This window comes from Globicephala melas, chromosome 3, assembly GCF_963455315.2.
Source record: "Globicephala melas chromosome 3, mGloMel1.2, whole genome shotgun sequence".
Classification (NCBI taxonomy): Eukaryota; Metazoa; Chordata; class Mammalia; order Artiodactyla; family Delphinidae; genus Globicephala; species Globicephala melas.
The window spans coordinates 844,967-865,903 of record NC_083316.1 but is presented as its reverse complement, the minus strand read 5'-3'; the positions used below and the strand labels follow the sequence as shown (position 1 = coordinate 865,903).

The window sequence follows — 20,937 nt, the reverse complement described above, 5'->3', positions numbered from 1 at the left end:
GACAGCTTAGGGAAGTTTCCTTCCGCTTTGCCCTGCGGAAGGGCTGCCCTTCTGAGGCAGGAAGGGGGCAGGGCACAGCCTTTAAAAGCACGACATAGCCCGAGGACACGACAGAAGCTGGTTGGAACAACCAGACGGCTGACAAGCAGAGCTCCGCTAGACCCCGAGCCCAGTATCCGCTCATTGTAACACATCAGCTACGTGACTCACCCACAGGAGCCAGGAGAGTTCTGAGGGTGACCACGGAAGGCCCAAAGCGGGCCACGCCCAACTCGCAGACACTTCCCAGCCCTCCAGCCCTCCTACTCACCAGCCCGTGACATTACCCAGCCCCATAAAGGCCGACAACCCCGCACCCTGGCTCTCTCGGTTTCTTGCTTCTCTCACTTCCGTCTATGGAGTGTGTTTCTCCCTGAATAAACCTTCTTTCTCTACCACGGCTCGCTCTTGAATTCCTTCCTGTGCGAAGCCAAGATCCGCACTCGGCAGCCGTGCCCGGGACTCGGATGGGACCCGGGAGGTGACCATCTTCCCACACCTCACTCTCTTACCTGCAACACTTTGACCTCAGCTGTGCCAACTTCTCACCCCGCCTCAGCCTCCGGGCTCGGCCAGGTCCTGGGTGCCCCAGGGGTACCCTGCTTCACTCTTCCACCTCGAGGGTCACAGAGGTCCACGTGGGCCATGGGGCCTGGGGGGTGGGGAGGTCATGTGGAAGCCAGGACCTCGCCCAGGGGAGGGGCACCCCCTAGGCCTTGCCCCACATCCCAGAGAACGCTCTGGAAGGGTCAGGAAAGAGGGGCCCTGAGGGTGACTGGGCCGGGGGGTTGTGGGTGAGGACACGGGCATCACTCCCTGGCCAATGGGGAGAAGCACCTCCCGGGGATGCTGTGGTAGTGGGGTGGGCACCTGGCAGGGGCCAGGCCCCGCGGCTTCCTGGCAGAAAGAGGAAGGAAGAGGGTTTGCTTCTCTGACTTGGGCACTTTCTCACTGCGTGCACGGTTAGAGCAGAGGCACCGGGCTCCGGCGCTGCAATTGTCTTGGTTGTCACCTGGGCCCCCTTGCTGTCCCCTCACCGTGCTCTGTGGCTCACTCCCCTCTGCTCATGGGGGACCTCGGGGCCCCCACGAGTGCTGTCACTTCCTTCCTCTCACCTCGATCCCCTCAAACCCAGCCCCCAAGGGAGTGCCCACCTGGTCCAGTGCTGGGGGGTGACCCCACTGCCCCTCAGTCTCCCCCTCCTTCTTCCTCTCCGGGGCTGCGTCTCCTCTACGGACACCGCCGTCCACTCTGCCTCGCTCCATCTGTGTCCTGGAGCCGCGCCAGACATCTGGGCATCCCTTCCACGCCTGGAGGAGAGAAAAGAAATTGGCTTTGAGGATCTGAAAGAAACCACTGCCAAAGTAAACCTTAGTGTCCCCCACGGTGACAAATACCACGGTTGGTTACTCAGACAACCGAGATTCGAACGGAAACGTGTGGGTCCCAAAGACGCCGTGCGGTGGTCCACAGTCAACCAAGGAAGAGCTTGCAACAGCAAATGGTAACATGTCCACAGATTTTATTTTCTACTGAATCTCCTATTACTAAAAACTTTCTTTACTACTGGGCTAAAGAAAAAATTTTCTTTAAGGATTAAGATAGAAAGATTTAAGTTGGAGCCTAAGAACCTTGTTACATACAGCTTGAGGGATTGACAAAAAAAGAAGAGGGAAATGGCAAGGATGTTACGAGGGTAAATCTGCAAGTCTGTCCTGCCTGCAGATGTTACTGAGAGCTTTATATCTCAAGGTAGAATACGCTTCCAAGGAAAGAAATCATTTCTGGAAAAAGGACCTTTTGAAAAATGTTTTATTATTTTTTTTTTTTTTTGCATTACGCAGGCCTCTCACTGTTGTGGCCTCTCCCGTTGCGGAGCACAGGCTCCGGACGCGCAGGCTCAGGGGCCATGGCTCACGGGCCCAGCCGCTCCGCGGCACGTGGGATCTTCCCGGACCGGGGCACGAACCCGCGTCCCCTGCATCGGCAGGCGGACCCTCAACCACTGCGCCACCAGGGAAGCCCCTGAAAAATGTTTTGACTGGTTCACATTCTCACAGCGTGTCTTTACATCTGGACTTTGGATAAACTAGAGGAGTGGCTGTGTAACGTACCTGTGTCCCCAGGGATCCCAGCACAGGCGTCACCTGACAAGGGACTCCACCTCCGAAGCCCTGGGGGCGGGTCTGTCCTCTGCTCTCCAAGCCCTAACCCTGAAAACTTAATTGCTTAGACAGCAGGCCCGGACACCTGGGAATTCACTGGAATTCAAATTCACTGGGCATTCTTTTTCTTTGCTTGTTTTGTTTTGGTTTTTTAAGTTGATATGTTGTATTTTCACTTTTATTCAGTTCAAGGAATTTTTTTTTTTTTTTTTGGCCACACGGCATGCGGGATCTAGTTCCCCAACCAGGGATCAAACTCGCTCCCCCTGCAGTGGAAGTCTTGGAACTGACTTCCGAGTGGAAGCCTGGAGTCTTAACCACTGGACCGCCAGGGAAGTCCCTGGGCACCCTTTTTGGGTGTGGGGAGACCCATCCCATCGCCCAGTGTGGGACCTGCAAGGAGCTGCCTTTTCACACTTCACGCCTGTGAAGTACGACCGTGGCTGCAGACATGCCTGGGGGAGCAGACGCAAGGGCTGCACGGGGTCCCTGTGTTTTTACCCGTGTTCGCTTCATAGGTGGGTCTTGTCACCATCACACCTGTCGGGATCCTACAGGAATTCTTCATGATCGCTTAGCCACGTGGGACGTACGTCCTTTACCCCAGGTTGTGCTGTGCAGCTGCGATGCCCTCCCCCACCTCTGAAGAGGCACTGGACGCCAGGAACGAGGAAGTGGCCCTAAACCGTTTGGTTGAAGTCACTTCATGAATCATAATGATGGGTTGGAACAATAAGCCGCATTGTGAGCGCTGCACGAGTTCACCTCAAACATCCTGTGCTGCTGTACGCAGCCTTTGCCCGGATTCCTTTTTAAAAAGGGAAGACAGAAGACCTGACTGCCCGCCCACGTGTGATTCAATGTCCGTTTGTCTCGGGTGGTTTCATATGCGGGAGGTGGGTCCCTCCGGTCGTATTGGGGGCTCCAGACCCCACCTACCCTCGCCCCCCAGCCCCTCCCCCAGCTCACTCCCCCGGGGACAGGACAGGCACGAGGCTGGACCATTTACTTAGTGATTACCTCCGTAACCCTCCTGACAACCATCAAAGAGGCAACAAGATCTGGACGCAGCCAGTCCCATGGACTCCAGTGAGAAAGGGGGGGAATTAGAATCCAGGCTTAGAGGCGGCCGCCTTCGGCCCCTGTCGACTTCAACTTCTCACAGAAGCACAGCATGCCTGCGAGAGTCAAACGTGTGAGCTAACGGTTTAAAATAAAAGCGCACATCACATTTAGAGACAGGAAACAGCCTGCAATTGAAAGTAATAATAATAATTTGAAAAACATAAAAAGACGACAGCGCATTGGCGCAATTTGTTCCTGAGAGGCTGTGGTGAGGACAGAGGCCCACGGTCACGAACACTGAGCGGCACCTGAGCCAACGCGGGCCACGATGTTCCACCTCGCGGAAGAGGAGGTCCGTGCGGTTGGCACGGTGAGCGAGGAGCAGCAGGACTGCAGGTTTAGGTGCGGAAGCGGCTCACGCGTTTCACGCCGGCGCTGACAGCGATCGTTCACTAAGAACGTCCTGCGAGCCCACCTTTGCTAAGGTTGGACATGAAGACGCTGTTTGCAGGGACCCTTGAGACACGCCGTCCCACTGACCCCCTTAACTTGTCCAAGGTTCCCCTCACGGCAAAGGGCCACCCCGAGCCCCAACTCTCGGGCAGCCCCTGGGGGGCAGCCTTTGTTCCGGTGCCCTTGGTCAGAGAGCATGTTCATGTGTCTAAGTCATGTCACCGTGCACACGTGCTGGGGATGTATGTCCAGAGAAATGCGTGTGTGTTACACAGGAACAAACCCAAACTGTGAAAATGAAGAATACCGGGCACATGGTCAGAGTAGGACCCACGAAGCTGCATGTGAATGTGGAGGAAGTCCTCTGCTCAAAGAGAAGGTGGGGAGATGCCCACGTCGAAACACACCACCTCTCCTGTAAGAATTGGGGCTCTCTGCTAAACACACGAAGTTGGCACTGCTTTTCCCCAGTAATCTAGTCAGTAGCAAAAATCACATCCAACTGGGCTTCCCTGGTGGCGCGGTGGTTGAGAGTCCGCCTGCCGATGCAGGGGACGCGGGTTCGTGCCCCGGTCTGGGAGGATCCCACATGCCGCGGAGCGGCTGGGCCCGTGAGCCATGGCCGCTGAGCCTGCGCGTCCAGAACCTGTGCTCCGCAACGGGAGAGGCCACAGCAGTGAGAGGCCTGCGTACCGCAAAGAAACAAAAACAAACAAACAAAAAAATCACATCCAACTCTCCACAAAACCCCGTTTGCCGTCCAGGACCCAACTCTCAGAGAACTAGAACTGATTCCCTAACCTTCATGAAGCAGTTGACGCCTTGTGTTTTCCCAACCGCATCAAAGCAAACTCTACCAAGAACTCAGGGACGTGCTCCTGTCCACCCCAAATTCCCGCTTCTCTGTGAAAAGAGCACTGACTGGCGGACGAGCACTGATGAAGACCGTGGGGGCTTCAGAGCACAGGCCACGCCAGGCGCCCTTCCACGCCCTTCCAGGCACCTCACCTGCGCTCACTCGGGGCTTCACAAAAACCCTGCAGACAGGTTCAGCTCCATCCTTATTTTGCAGATGAGGGAGGAAAATGAGGCAGACAGAGGTGGTCCCTCCCAAGGTCACGGCAGAACCCACGCTCCTGACCCTACTCTGCTGTATTGCTGTGTCACAGAATGTAACTCCCACGACTAAAAAAGACTTGGGACTTGGGTCAACTTGTCCCAACGGTGAGATCACCATTGGTTACAAGAGGGTTTCCAGGATAACCCTTTAATTCTGAGCCCGGATGAAAGGAGAATTGCTGAGACCATGGTCAGAAAACAACCCCGCTCATATCAGACAAGTTTGCCCTAGCACGGGGATTGGCACAGCTGGACGGTATGAAAGTATTTCCTTTACAGCTTGAAGAATACAACTGCAGAAGAATCGGATTCATTTTGGGTTTTCAATGCCTGTTCTAACTGGGGGGTCATTTGGGAATTCCCTGGTGGTCCCGTGGTTAGGGCTCTGTGCTTCCACTGCTGGGGGCGCAGGTTCCATCCCTGGTCAGGGAACTAAGATCCCACATGCCGCGTGGCGAGGCCAGAAAAATGGGCGTCATTCTAAAAACACACGACGACGTGAGATATATGCTGTTCAACTCGGACTAAACATGCTTTCCGGGAACCAAGGGCTGCACGCCCAGTTCTGAGCGCAGAGTCCTGACTCAGAAGCCCTTCCTCAAACCCAGGAGCTCCTTTCCACCCCTTGTCTTAAGAGATACACCCTCCTTATTGAGTCTCTAAATCAAGTGGCTTATGAAAGCCCTACGCTCCAATGCAAGTTCCCGGCCTTATCAATTTAAGTGCTGAAACTAGGCACAGGGCTCCTGGTATGACCGACACCCCGAGGTCAAGGAGCCGGATCAGGTGATTCCCTGCAGCCTCTGTTCTCGGAGACCACGTGCCCCTGCTCAGGACGACGCCCCTGTTTGCTGAAGCAAGAACCACTTGTACAAAGTGAGCCCCGGGGCTGCCGCAGCCGGGGCGCCAGTGCACTGGGAGGCCGTGAAGAGGACAGGTGTGCAGGCAGGGATGTGTGCAGGTGTGTGAACAGGTGCAGGTGTGCTTGCAGGCACAGGCTGTGAGCAGCACAGCCCGGGGTGCCCATGCCTCCACGGCCCAACCCACCCACACCTGCCATACTTGCTCACTTCCAGGTGTGAGGGAGGGATGTCGCACTACCCGTCTATGTAAGAGGTCTCGCCGGAGATCTGGTGCCCAGCCCGCATGTCCCCAAGAGAGGACTACAGGGAGGGAGGGGCAGGCCACGCCCCCCCACTCCTGGCCCCACGTGCTGCAGACACCTGGGGCCTGGAGTGGATGAGGTTCTCAGCTCCTCACTCACTGCTTTCCTCCTGGACCTCTTTCCAGACTTTCCCAAATGCCCTCTCCTCCTTGGAGACCTCCGTGACCTTCCAGTAGGAGTTACGGCTCCCTTCCTCAAGCTTCTGGGCCTTTCCAGCCCCTCTTTTCCCCCAGGCACCTGCTGGGCCCACCTGGGCAGGTGTTATCCCCCAGCTCGGGGCAAACCCACATCCTTGCCCCAACCTCCCGGCCAGAGCTTGGGATGTACTAAGGGTTAGTCAATCATGAATATGAAGATTTAAGCCACTACACCCATCTAGAAGAAACTTTTTGCTTCTCTAAATGAGTCTATTTTCTCTCTCTCTCTCTCTCTCTCTCTCTCTCCCTCTCTTTTTCAAACAATAATGTGGTACAACCAAAATGTCTCAGGAGCCTAGAGCGAAGGTGGCATCTTTGAGAAACATCTCCTGAATCCCTACGACGTTCTAGGGCTTTGAGGCGAATAAAAAGGTTCGGGAGATGTCAGACCACCCAGGGCAGGAGGCCCTCCTGATGGGAGAGCAGGGTGGGCTTTGGGGAGTGAAGTGGTGTGGGAAGGGGTGGAGAGGGGCCAGGCCAAAATGTCCTGTAGAAATTGGGATGAGAACCAACAAGTGGATTGAAGAGGAAGCGGGAGATAGGCGTATTCAGAGGGGTTTCAACGGGCCTCCTAAGTCTATTTCAGTGCACAAAGATCAATACCTAAGTCTACTTTGTCGATACAAAAGATCAAAAACATACCTCCCTGGGCTTTGCTTAGGTTTTGTGGGGATTTTTGTTTGTTTTGTTTTGTTTGTTTTGGTTTTGCTTGGGCTTTTTCAGTCCAAGCATCCCTAGTGGCCTATAGATTCGTTAGGATTAAGTTTGCTTGCAAGCAACAGAAAAATCCGAAACAATAACCACTTAAAGACAGAAGCGTACTTCTCACAACCACGAAGGCCAGCGGTAGCCACCCAGGGCTGGGAGCATCCTCCACACGGTCCGGGACTTGGGTTCCTTCTCTCCGATTGGTCTGCTAGGATGCCTTCCACTCCCAAAGTTGTTTCATGGCTCAAGATGGATGCTGCAGCTCCAGCCATTACATTCCCCTTCCAGCCAGCAGAAAGGCACCCTTGCTTAAGGGCACTTCCCAGAAGTTCCACAAATCTTGTGCTTTTGCCCCATCTGCTGCTGGAACGTAGTCATATGACCACAACTAACTGGCAGGTAGGTTAGGAAATGCAGTCTTTATCCTGGGTGGCCGTGCTTCCCTGTGAAACGTGCGTATTCCATCACGAAGGAGGTGCGGATGGGTGTGGCCTGACCCCTACCCCCCTCCTCACCGTGAACGCCCTCCTTCAGGAATATGCCCTTCTTCCGAAAAGTGAGGTCTCCGTTTGCAACTTTGTAAAACTAATTCGACACAGTATTTCTCAATGCCAACTGGAAACAATTACTGTAAGCAATTTTTTTCATAAAAGATCACTCCTTTGAGAATATATTTTCATATTTGTGCTTTCTTTTGACATTTCGGGAAGCAAAATTACATGCAAACATTTGTTCTGCAAACCCAATGTGTGAAGAAGCTGTGCCTCTGAGTTCCAAAATCTGTTTAGTTTGCACAGAGGCCCACGGAAGAGCATCATCTTAGCTCATGTTCCACTCCAAGGATCGTCTTCTTAATGCCACAGAAAATGGAACGCTGCTAAGGGGACACCGCTAAGAGAGGGGCCGTGGGATGACGAGACTTTAAACCCCTGCGGCCCCTTACAGCTGCATCTCTGTGTAAGTGGCTTCAGATCACCAGCGTTACCCCACATGAGTTGTAAGTGCTTACCTGAATATTAAATGACAGTCAAAAATTACACATAAGGGGGCTTCCCTGGTGGCACAGTGGTTGGGGGTCCGCCTGCCAATGCAGGGGACACGGGTTCGTGCCCCGGTCCGGGAGGATCCCACATGCCGCGGAGCGGCTGGGCCCGTGAGCCATGGCCGCTGAGCCTGCGCGTCCGGAGCCTGTGCTCCGCAACGGGAGAGGCCACAACAATGAGAGGCCCGCGTAACGCAAAAAAAAAATTACACATAAAATATAGAAAAATGTCAAGTATCTGGATCCTTACTTGATGTCCAATGTCCGTAACTTTGAGGAAAATGGTTTTGTCTCAAGTGTTATAAAAATAGGGCCTCTCTCTGGAAGGCCACCTGCAGAAATGGATGACCACAGGGCAAGTCCATCCTGACACGTGAGCTGAAGGAACAACGCCTGGAAACACAGCCGCGGCCTTCGCTGGTCCTGGCTTAGATCTTGAACTCAGTCTCTGCATCTCCATTTTCCTATCTATAAAATGGTCCTACTTGGCCCGAGTGTGAGGGGAAGGGGGAGGGGAGGGAGGGAAAAAGCGGTCGGGAGAGAAGGGGGAGACTGGGGAAGGTGCTGACGGGGGTGGACGAGGTCAGGGGAGCCGCCAGCCAGGGGAGAGTGGACAGAGACTCCAGGGGCGTCTGGGAGCCCCGGCAGTAAGGTGGATGAGGGGCGTGGCCAGCAGTGAGATGCCCAGGAGCGTCCAGATGCCGACGGACCAGGGCCCAGCAGTGTGGGCCCCAGGACCGGCCGTGGGAGGGTGGGGAGCCCGGGGTGGCAGCGGGTCCGGGCGGCCGGGGGTGTGGCTGCGCCAGCCCTCGGAGAGGACGGACACCTCGGGCCCCTCTGCTGTCCTGCCACCTCCAGAGGGTTCTGGGCCCTCCCCGGTGCCAGAGAGCAGCCCGTGCTGAGGGCACCAAACAACACAGGCAAGACAGTGACGCTGCCCAGGCCACCAGCACCCGGGCAGCCCGGCTCCAGCCACGGCCACGGGTGGAGCTGGACGCCGGCAACGAGACTTGCGCGGGCACATCCTCGCCTCTGCCAGGTCTGAGGAGGGGGAAGGGCTCTGAAATCCTCCAACAAGAGGCCAGACCTCCCCTGTGTGTGCTGGTGGCTCAGCCCATGCTCGCGGAGACGCAGGCGTGAGCTCCATCCAGAGCCTAGGGGACACCGACACAGCCAGGCTTTCTTTAAGGGACCACGTAACGTAAACTCCTGAGCGTGCAAAAGCAATATTGTCTTTGTGCTTCCATGCTGGACTGTGCACCTTGAATCTAAATTGAGTACAGAGAAGATGGCGCTCTTCACTGTGTACTAGACAAACGCTGCGTAATAACGCTCAGCTGGCTGACGTCCATCAACATTATATTTTGATAGGTTGAAGTCCCCAGATAGGTAATATTTTCTTTCTTTTTTTTCCCTCCAAATTGCATCAGTGTTGGGTTGAATAAGAAAGCACGACGGGGGATACTTCACGGCCTTAGAAACGCGCTCACACACACGGTCCCCTTCTGCCCACGTCGACACCCGTCCCCTGCCCTGTGGAGGGCCCCGGGGGAAGGATTCAGGCCCTGCAGCCCCGTCCCCATGGCTCACGGGCGGCACGGGGACCCCTCCCCACCTGGAACCCTCCGAGGACTGGACGGGCAGCGGGTGCCTGGAGCAGAAGAATCCTCAGTGCACTGGGTGCTGGGGTATTTTATGGGTATTTTGTGGCCAAATGCGTACGGAAAACTCTCCCAAGGGATCAGCAAGGTAACGTAACAAGGAGAGCGGCGGGCGTGCAGTGAGACGAGGCCCCGGTGCAAGTGGGGCCACGAGGCCCACAGAAGAACTTGCTCCAGGGCCGGTGAAGCTAGTGATGTCCTGAGCCATCCTTTGCAGACGCCACCAGGTTGCTTCTGGACGTGGCGTTCTGGCTGAGCTGCTTCCACCGAGGTGATAGCCCCCAGCCCACGGGAAGAGGGAGCCCTGAGCCCTGGCCTCTGTGGGGTGGTGGAGGGGACAGAGGCTGTATTTTATCTTTAGATCTATTCACGGATTTTGCCAAGATTGCCCAAGATTAGCTGGCCATAATAGGCTGGATCATGCTCCCCAAAAAAGATGTGCTTAAGTCCCGACCCCTGGTACCTGTGGAAAGAGCGTGACCTTATTTGGAAACAGTGTCTTTGCAGATGTGATTGAAGTAAGACCTCCAGGTGAGACCCTGCTGGATTTAGAGCAGGCCTTCCACCCAATGACTGGTGTCCTCCTAATAGAAAGAAGAGGGCGGCTGGAGACCCACAGACAGACACTGCCCTATAGCTATTAAAGAGACTGCATTTCAGTTAAAAACACTCCCAGAAAGAAAACTGCACACCCAGATGGCTTCATGGGAAATTCTACCAAATATCTAAAGAAGAGATAGAGCCAGCTCCACACACACTCCTCCAGAAATTTCAAGAGAACTGAACAACTGCTTCTAAGGCTAACATCACTCTGGTTGCAAATCCAGACACGGATGTTATAGGAAAGGAAGCAGCATCCTGCGTGAATACAGATGCCAATTTTCTTTTAAAATGTTTGCAGATAGAATCCACAATGTAAACAAAGGACAGTACATCGAGCCTAGGTGGGAGAAGACAGGGATGTCCACGTCACCGCTTCTATTCGAAAGTATACTCAAGGGCTTCCCTGGTGGCGCAGTGGTTGAGCGTCCGCCTGCCGATGCAGGGGACATGGGTTCGTGCCCCGGTCCGGGAGGATCCCACATGCTGCGGAGCGGCTGGGCCCGTGAGCCATGGCCGCTGGGCCTGCGCGTCCGGAGCCTGTGCTCCGCAACGGGAGAGGCCACAACAATGAGAGGCCCGCGTACCGCAAAAAAAATAAAAAAGTATACTCAAGACTCCAACCAGTAAGAAACAAAAGACATCCAAATTAGAAAGGGAAGGAGTAAAACTGTCTTTATTTGCAGAGAACGTGACTTTCTATCGAGAAAATACAGATACTAGAACTTGCAAGTGAATCTAGTTAGTTCACACCTGAAACTAACACAATATTGTACATCAACTATACTTCAATTAAAGAAAAAAATAAAAAGGGGCATTTTTAAAGTATTGTGTACAGTAGCACCAAAAATTTAAATACTTACTGATAAATCTGACAAAAGATATACAAGATCATACACTGAAAACTACAAAACGTTGCTGAGAGAAATTAAAGCAAACCTAAATAAGTTGAGAGATAAACCATGTTCACGGATCAAAAGACTCAATATTGTTAAGATGCTATTTCTCCCAAAACTGATGTACAAAAGCAACATAATCGTAATGAAAATGGCAGAAGGAATTTCCTGTGTAAATTCACAAACTGGTTCCAAGATTCACATGGAAATGGAAAGGACCTAGAATAGCTGGAACGACTCGCAAAAAGAAAAACTAAGTTTGAGGACCAATGCTGACTGATGTCAAGACACATTATAAGGCTCTAGTAATCAACACGGTGTAGAATTGGCATCAAAGTGGATAAATAGATCAACGCGCAGCACAGACAGTCCAGAAATAGAAGCACATACATGTGGTCAGTTAACTCCTGACAAAGGTACAAAGGCAATTCCGTGGTAAAAGGATGGTCTTTACAATAAATGGTCTGGAACCATGTATGCCACGGGCAAAATATTAAAAAGCCATATATATATCAAATAAATAATGTGTTTAAAATAAATAAAATAAAAATAAATAAATAAATAAATTTATTTATTTTTTTAATAAATAAATTTATTTATTTTTTTAATAAATAAATAATGTGTTCACAATGGACTATATACCTAAATGTAAAATATGAAATTATAAAACTTCTTGAAGAAAACAGGAGAAAGTATTCATGACCCTGGCTTAAGCAAGAATATTTTTAGAGATAACACTAAACGCAGGATTCACTTAAGAAATGATAGATTAAAAATAACCATGAAAGACAGAACTCAAAATAAATATAAATATGAACACGTGGGGGTTTATCCAGAAATACAAGGTTGGTTTAAAATTGGAATATCAACCCATTTAATTCAACATATTAACAGGATTAAGGAGCAAAACTATATGATAGATCTTTGACCAAACGGCAAAAACTCTCAGCAAACTGGGAATAGAAAGGAACTTCCTCAGCTTTATTCAAGGTGGCTATGAAAACCCACAGCTAAGGTCGATGCAGAATCCCTTCCCCTAAGACTGTTAACAAGGCACCACCTCTGCTCAGCATCGTGTACTGACGTCCTAACCAGTGAAATGAGAGAAAATCAGAACAATAGAAGACACACATGTTAAGGAGGAAAAAGCAAAACTACCTTTATTCACAGGTAGCATGACCATGAATAGGGGAAAGCCTAAGAAATCTACAAACATGCTATCAGAACGAAGAAATGAATTTAGCAAGGTTGAAGCATACAAAGTAAACACACAAAATTCAGTTGTACTTCTCTATATTAGCAACAAACTTCTAGAGACTGAAATTAAAAATCAGTCCCGGGGCTTCCCTGGTGGCGCAGTGGTTAAGAATCCGCCTGCCAATGCAGGGGACACGGCTTCGAGCCCTGGTCCGGGAAGATCCCACATGCCGTGGAGCAACTAAGCCAGAGAACCACAACTACTGAGCCTGCGCTCTAGAGCTCACGAGCCACAACTACTGAGCCCACGTGCCACAATTACTGAAGCCCGCGCACCTAGAGCCCATGCTCTGCAACAAGAGGAGCCACTGCAATGAGAAGCCCAACGAAGCAGCAACGAAGACCCAACGCAGCCATAAATAAATAAATAAATAAAAACCGTCCCATCAGTCCCATTTGGGAATTCCCTGGCTGTCCAGTGGTTGGGACTCTGCGCTTTCACTGCTGGGGCACAGGTTCAATCCCTGGTCCGGGAACTAAGATCCCATAAGCTGAGCAGCACAGTCAAGAGGAAGAAAAAAAAAAAAGGTCCCATTTACAGCAGCATCAAAACATAAAACAATTAGGGGCAGAATTAGAAAAACATAGGTAAGACCTATAAGTGATAAGCAAAATCATGAAACATTGCTGAGAAAAATTAAAGAAAACCTAAATCAATGAGATATATACCATGCTCAGGGATAGATAACAATATTACTAAGATGTTGAATTTTCCAAATTAATCAGTAGATTTCACACAATCTCATTAAAAATCCCAGCAGATGTTTTTGAGATATTAACAAATTGATTCTAAAATTTCTATGGGAAGTGAAAGGATCTGGAAGAGGAACAAAGTTGGAGGACTTACATTATCTAATTTCAAGGTTTAACACAAAGCTTCAGTAATCAAGGCAGTGTGCTGTTCGCACAGGGGTCGATGTACAGATAAATGAAACACTACACGGGGTCCAGAAATGGACCCCATACTCACGTCACAAAGTTGCCAAGGTAAGTCAACGGGGCAAGGATGTTCTCGTCAATGATGGTGCTGGATATCCAGAGAGAAAACAATATAAGCCTCTGTCTCCACCCTCACCACAGGGCTTCACAAACAGTAATTTCCAATGGAATCTAGACCTACAAGGCTAAAGCTAAAACTATAACACTTTTTAAATTAATTAATTAATTAATTAATTTGGCTGCATTGGGTCTTCGTTGCTGCGTGCGGGCTTTCTCTAGTTGCGGTGAGCGGGGGCTACTCTTCGTTGCAGTGCGCGGGCTTCTCATTGCGGTGGCTTCTCTTGTTGCGGAGCACGGGCTCTAGGTGCACGGGCTTCAGTAGTTGTGGCACACAGGCTCGGTAGTTGTGGCACACGGGCTTAGTTGCTCCGCGGCATGTGGTATCTTCCCGGACCGGGGCTCGAACCCATGTCCCCTGCATTGGCAGGTGGATTCTTAACCACTGCGCCACCAGGGAAGTCTGATTAAGACAATTGTTGAAGGGCCAACCGGAATTCATCCTACTGGCGACTAAGGCACATTAATCCAAAGGTACAGATGTTAGAACAGTGTGGTACCAGCCCAGGAACGCACAAACCAATGGAATAAAATAGAGCATCCAGAAATAGCTGTATAAACACTTCTCTTCATGCCCAAAGCGAGACCACAAGTGGAGACACAGATTGATCAACGGTGTTGAAAATATTGGGTCACTGTGTAAGAAGAAAAATCTGTAGCTGGGTTAGAAACAACCGTGAAAGGCAGAACTAAAAATAAATATTAGAAGAAAATGAAAGAATGTCTCTTCCTCTCCTGTAAATAACTCTGGAATTCAAAAACTAAACAAACCAAAACTACCTCATCACCCAGGAACAGGCAGGTACCTCCCGCGCTCCGTGCATCTGGAGCGCAGGAAGTGGTTCTCTCTACATCCACCTTCACCAAACCAAGCACAGCAAGAGCGGGGAGCTGCAGGGACACAGCTGTGTCCCCAGAGCACAGCCAGCAGCTCCTGGGTCCCAGTGTCCAGGGTCCAAGAGTTCCTGGGGATTCCAGGCGACTGGCTTTAGTGGTTAAAGGACCCACCTGGTGGTTTTTTCCAAAACCAAGAAACTAAGGCCCAAAATGATTGAAAGCTTTCTTTCTCCTCTAGCAAAAGGAACTGCTTATAACTGCCTGCCCAAGACCAGCTTCTCCCAACCAAGCTTCCAGAGCCCTCTGGGACTTCCGGAACATTCCATCACACTATGAAAATTGAAGCCTAGGTGTGAATGACCAGTGCAAGCCAACAAGCTTCCCAGCCCCTCTTCCGAGCCCGCAGCACCCTCCCCCAGCCCCTACCCGGCCTTCTCAGTCCGCAAAACTGACTCCCCTCCCCCCCACCCCCCGCACGGAGGTCCCTCATCCCCAGCGGGTAACTGTCCTCCTTTCCAGCTGTAGCAGACAGGGCTCCCCATCCCATCCCAGCCCGTCCTGTCCCTTCCCCTGATCCGGGATCCTTCAGGACTGAGATGGGGCCACAGTGGTGGTTTCAACCTCCCCTGTAGGGCTGGCTTTTTGCCTCCTGCCCCCAGCCCTTCCCCAAAGAGACAGTCCTGGATCCGAACCCCTCCCCTCCCCAGGCCTCCACTTCCCTCCTACTCCTCTGTCACCCAACTTTCCCCACGGCCCAGTGCAGGCTGGTCTCCACCGCTGGCTACTGCCACTGAGTGGCCATCCCAGTTCTATCCTGGTCGGTCCTCCTGGCGGGGGCGACTCCAGAGCATCACCCCTGGCTCCCCAGCCCCGCTCTCCTGGCTGTCTTCCGCCCTCCTCGGCCACTCGGGGCCCACCAGGCTTCTGCTCGTTGTCAATGAGTGGAGCATGCCTCCCTCACCCCTTTCCCCTCACACTGCCCAGCCCCCCGCACCATCCCACCAGCTCTCCCAGCCGTCAGAGCACCTGAGCACCGAACGTCCAGGAGGTCAGCAGAGGGCCAATGGCCTAGAGGCAGAGGAGACGGAGCCCACCTGTGTCCACCAGCAAACGAGGCCCATCATGACCCCCGGTGCTTTCGTGTGGTCACAGCATGGTGGCGACGGCAGGCACTGCTCCAGTTGCCTTTTACAGATGTGACAACCGAGGTTCTGAGGAGTGTTCACTCGCCCGGGTCGAGCATGAGGCTTTGAAGAAGTTTGGACCCAGCCCTGCACTTTCCCTTCTGTATTAACAATGCACGCAGGATGCCGGCGACTTCAGGGGGGACCACTGGCCTCCCTTTTGGCCCTCCTTGCCCCAACGTCTCTCTCTCTCCATCAAAACACAGAAGGGTCCTCAGCATGGCAAGGCTTCACCACGGCATCCGTGAGGGTATTGGCTGTGTTATCAGAGGGCAGATCACTCCCTGACGTGCTGCCCAGGAGAACGCAGATGCCCCAGGAGCCCAGGGCTTTGGAGAAGGTCAGCCAGGCAGCCCCAGAACGATGTGGGAAGAACTGGGGCTCCTCTCTAAGGTTTCGGGAGTCCTTCCTCACCCGCCACCCACTGCCTTCTCCTGCTCTCCGTCACGTGCCTGTCGGGCCACAGGAGAGATCTGCGGAAACGTGGCTGTTCTTGATACTAAAGGTTTGCGGTGACTTTCTGAAATTTATAGACTTTGAACAGGGAGTTATTCTGCATTTGCCCTAGTTAGTACTGTGCCACAAGTTAGGGATCCCCTGTGTACCCCCTTCACCCAAAAGAGTAATCCCAAGAACTAGAGTCCTCAGGGAATGAGAAAGATTCATCACCCCCTTCTCAAACCACTGGGTCCCTGGACCCTGTGGTCTGAGTGGACCCCGTGCATCCGGGATGAGGCCTGCCCTCAGGGGCTCCTGGTGCAGCCCACAGCCAGGGCTGGCAGGACCACGGGGCAGCGCAGCGTAGCCCATCTGGGGAGGACAGGTGAGGAGGAAGAAAAGCCAAGGGAGCTGGATCTGGGACGGGGACCCAGTGGAACCTCTCACACGTGCGCCTGGCCAGGCGCTGCTCAACAGCGCCCCTCGGGATTTGGGCAGCTGGGGCTGCCTCCCTTGGGGACTGCTCTGGGGCTCTGCACCCACAGCCCGGGGTAGCGCGTGCCCGCCCCATCTCCACGTCGCTGCACTCCTTCCGCTCCACAGGCCGCGCCCCGGCTCGGCGCCCTGAGCGGCGGAAGGGGGCAACGTGGCGGGCCGCGCCGCGCTGCGGACTCGATCTCCCCTTCTCCGGGACCAGGCCCGCCTCGTGAGTCCCTGTGGTCAGGCCACCGCGAGAGGCTCTCCGCCAGGGCCTCGGCGCCCCTCGGGACCCGCGCCCAGCGGCTCCGGCTGGCACACCCGGGAGCAGCGCGCGCAGCCCCGGCCCGTCCGCGCGCGCTGGGGCGGTCTCTCCGGGCCCGCGGGGGGCGGGGCGAACAAGCACGCCCCTCCCCGCCCCGCCCCGCCCACCCCGCCGGCGCCCCCCGCCCGCCCCGCCCCGCCCACGTCATGCAGCCTCCCCTCCCGCGCCTGCGCGGCCGCGCGCCTGGCCCGCTCCAGACGCCGCGCATCCTCTGCCCGCGCCCGGCGCCCCGCGCCCAGCTCAGCGCCCGGCTCCGCGACCCGCTCCTCGCCCGGCCCGGCGCCCCGCTCCCCTCGCCGCGGGCGGCGCGGCCATGAGGCTGCGGGGACGCGATCCCCGAGCCGCCCCCGCCTCCAGCGCGGGGGCCGGCGACGCGCGGCGGCTGGCGCCCCCGGGGCGGAACCCTTTCGTGCACGAGCTGCGACTCAGCGCCCTGCAGAAGGCCCAGGTGGGTGTCCGTCGTGTGCCCAGCCCGCCCCGGGCCCGGGGCCGCGCCGAGGGTCGGGGATGCGCGGCCGGAGGGGGCTGGGAAGGGGACCTTGGGCGCGGCCCAGCCCCGCGGCGCCCCGGGGCCCGCGATCGCCACACTTCCCTGCGACCCGCAGCCTGCATCCCCCGCCGTCCTCACCCCATCCCCGGTTCCCGTCACCCTGGTTCCCACCGCCAGTGCCCTGAACCTGGCTCCGCATCCCCTTTCCCCAGGTCCCCGCTCCCGGCTCCATCCCCCTCTCCTTGATCCCTGGACCCCGCAGCCCTTTGCCCTGGCCTCTGCACCCCAATGTCGTACCCGCACCCCGGTCGGTCGGCGCCGCGCGCTCTCCTGGTCCCGGCGTCCACTGCCGCCGCGTGCAGGCCCCGCGCGGTACCGGAGCGGCTCCCCCTGGATGTGACTTCGTCACTTGATGCGCTTCGTGTGGGGGGACCTCTTTGGTCACTTGAGTCAGTGCCGGCGGCAGTGGGGTGCGGGCTGTGGGCTCCCTGGAGCTGCCGGCAGGACGGTTCTGCGTCTGCGGGTTTCCACGTTGTTTCTGGGGGACTCCCTTGGGGGTTAGTCTGCGGCCAGAGTCGGTCGCGGCCAGCCTGGTGCAGCCTGGGGTACAGCGCGCAGGCAGCCTGCTTCTGGCTCGTTTTATCTGCGGGGTGGTCTGGTCCTGGCTGAGGGACGGCGGCTGCAGGAAGCAGGGCGGCCCCTACACTTGTCCCCTGCCTTCATGTGGCTCCCGACCTGGAGGGGTACTTCTCTGACCTGGTGGGATCTCTGAGCTGACCGTGAGCTGTGTCCGCATTTCTGGAGGATTGCTCACAGGAGGGCCTTTCTTTGACTCCAAAACTATGCATAGAAGCAGGGAAGTTTCAGGTCTTCAGGGGTTGTCTAGCCGGTGGGGCGTACACCTCCAGCAACACTTTCTGTGGGAAGATCGGAGTTTTTTAAATGTGTAAAGTAACTCATCTGAAATCATATTAAAGTGAAAAGTTCTTGAAGTCAGTCTAAAACTGTCATTTCCCCCGATGCCTGCCTCTTCTCTATAACAGCCCCCTTGGTGGGTCCGATGGTTGTCAGTGGGGAGCAGAAACGGGCAGAAGACTGGTGTTGGGGGGAGAACGGAGAGTGGCAGCCCCCCTGGAGACACGAAAGGACAGAGCCGTCCCACCCCGCCCGCCATGTGGTCCCCGGTGCCTCCCCCCTCGTCCTCATTGGCTCACACGCCCCCTTGTCTCCCCCAGGTGGGGCTCACAGTGGCTTCCTCTGAGCTCCTGAGTGAGCCCCCGTCACTGTCACACCCCTGCCCCCTGCTTCCAGGGTCTTCCTCCCGCTGCTTAGAGCCCTCGGGAGGGGGGTCCCTGGGATGGAGCCCTGAAGCCTTCGGGTGGTTTCCGGCACCCCCCAGGCCTGTCACCCTTGCTCCTGCTGCTGCAGAGCTGGCCCCTTTCCGCTCCTAACCCGTCTCTCCCGGCCCCTCTGCTCCTCCCTCAGGTCTGGGGTGAACTGTCTCCACCAGCAGGAAGCCCCCTGCGCCCTGGAGGGCCTCCTCCGTGTCCCTGTCACACTGGCAGCCCCCGTTGCTGCGGGCGCACGGGGCGGGGGGTCAGGTCTGTCCTGCCCGGGACCGTGCTCACTGCCCCAGGGGATGGAGGAGCCGCACGCAGAGCCAGCTGGCTGTTGAGGGAATGAACGGGCGAAGGGACAGATGTCAGAGCAGAGTCTGAAACCCTGACCCCCTTCAGGTGGGGGCCACAGGGTTGGGAATTGGAGGATCCCAGCTGTGGGCTGTTGTCTCAGCATCTGGATGAGTTCAGAAGAAGAATAGGTGTGTGGGAAAAAAAGAACAGGTGGGTGGCATGTTTTCACCTGCCTCCAAGGGAGGGATACTTTGTTTGTACCTTGTTGCAGTGTTTCAGAGGCCGGGTCAGAATAATCTTGGTGTATTTGTAACAAAGCCCTGTTTCTGCCCAGGGGTCTGAGGCCCCAGGTGTAGTCTGTACTCTCCAATTTCCAAGTCCAGCTCTGCAGAGGCATTTCGCTTTTTACCAGCAATGTTCTGCAAAACTCTCCCCCTTTACCATACTTTGTTACGGTAAAGTTTGAGCAGAGTGGACTTGGCCTATGCAAGCAAAGAAAGCCCACCTCCCGAAATCAGTACATAAACGGATCCTGCAGTGTCCGAGAGAGCCGGGGGCCGCTCAGAGCTCACCTGAATTCTGAGTTGAGACAGAACAGTAAGCGTGCCTATATTTACCTGCTGGCCTTTGCTGTAGGGGAGGGGCTGCTGCGTGCCTGGGGATTAATGCCCAGTTGGCCCATCTGTCATTTAACTGCAGCTTTAGTGAGGAGCTTAAGCATCTCTTTGGACAGAAAACAACATGTTAAGACCTGAAAGACCATGAAGAGTGGAATATCACATCATCACCCTGTGATTCGGAGTCAGGCGGTGGGTCAGTGTCACCGGGTGTTTGTGTACTTCCCGCTGGAAGCCGCGGGTGTGAGCACATCCCCTCCAGCTCTGGTGCTTCCCCATTTCTGAACCCCCTGAACCAGTGTCACCGAGAGTTTACTTCCTGGAGAGCAGCCTGGTTTCCCAAACACCTTGGAACTGAGCCCTCGGAGGGAGAGGCCCTGCGTGCACCTCTCCCCCGGTCCAGTCCTCAGAGAGGATCACAGGAGGGTGACTCCAGGGACAGACCTGTTGGGCAGCCTGCGTGGAGTCTAGTCACCCAGAAGCGGGTGATCTTTTTCTCCAAGTTCTGATCCAAATGCCCGAGTCTGGGGCTCGGTCTGGATGCCGAGCTAGGGGCAGCCGCTCTGGGGCAGGGAGCCCGCGCCCCGCACACGCCCCAGCCACTCAAGGGAAGGCCCCACATGTACACACACCAGGCCCACCTGCACGCCCTCATGACCCGCAAGTCTGCGTGCTCCACGCAGGAGACTCCACAGTGAGCAGCTCTTCATCCAGCCCCTCCCACAGCCCCAGCGCTGTGCCTGGTGGCGGGGTCGGGGGGACGGATGAATGGGGAGGTGGCCCGGCCTAAAGCCGGTGCTCTTGAGGGGCTGGCGATAATAGAAACTGGGAACAGGAGACGGAGGCCCTCCAGGAGAGCATGTGTCCTGTGGAAGGGGCAGGCTGTGTCCCTGGGGATCTCAGAGTCCCCTTCTGAGGACTACTGAGGACCCGGCAGCACGGCCCTGGAAGGCAGGCGGGTGGAGGGTCGGGGGCCGTGTCCTCATGTCCAGGTGAGGAAGCCGAGGCCCAGGTCCTGTGCTGTCCCTGGACGCCGGGCAGCGCGGGCTGGCTCAGGGCAGATGTCTGACCCGCCGCTTCTCTTACAGCTCGCCGGGAGCCTCCTGTAATCGGCTCCTAATTTTCTGGAAGGATGCACGTGTGAAACTCCGTGGTGGTTAACGTTGAGGAATGAGACGGGGGATTCAAGGGTGTGGGTCCGACTTCTCATTCGTTGCGTTCTTCTGCCCTGAAGTGGGACACACACACACACACGCACGTGCACACAGTTTCCTCTTACACTCGCTTTAATTCCTTAGTGCTGAGCAAAGCACAGTCTTATTTCTCATTTTCACAAAGCAGGATTTTGTTCCTGAGAGTGGGCCCGGCCCGCGCCGGCCCCCCAGGCCCGGGGACCGTCTGAGGAGGTGACCTTGGGCTCCTGTACCCAGCGAGTCTCAGCACGGGCTCCAGGAGCCTCTGTCACGAAGCCGGGCCCTGCCCACCTGCCCCCGGGGTTTTAACCACACAGCCAGG

At 55.1% G+C, this 20,937-nt stretch overlaps 1 protein-coding gene and 1 long non-coding RNA gene across 2 annotated transcripts in view; one reads left to right on the top strand and one right to left on the bottom strand.

Moving 5' to 3' along the window:
- Positions 1-563: 563 nt before the first annotated feature.
- LOC132597059 (uncharacterized) lies at positions 564-17,557 on the bottom strand. The gene is made up of 3 exons (XR_009563338.1): positions 17,472-17,557; positions 1,194-1,349; positions 564-691 (listed from the first exon to the last, which is right to left on the bottom strand). It is a non-coding gene; the product is annotated as an uncharacterized lncRNA (long non-coding RNA).
- Positions 16,998-20,937, top strand: part of LPCAT1 (lysophosphatidylcholine acyltransferase 1) — a 48,285-nt gene continuing 44,345 nt past the window's right edge. The window contains exon 1 of the mRNA XM_030856527.2: positions 16,998-17,132. Within this exon, the coding sequence (XP_030712387.1) occupies positions 16,998-17,132 (135 nt within the window). The remainder of the gene's footprint in view (positions 17,133-20,937) is intronic.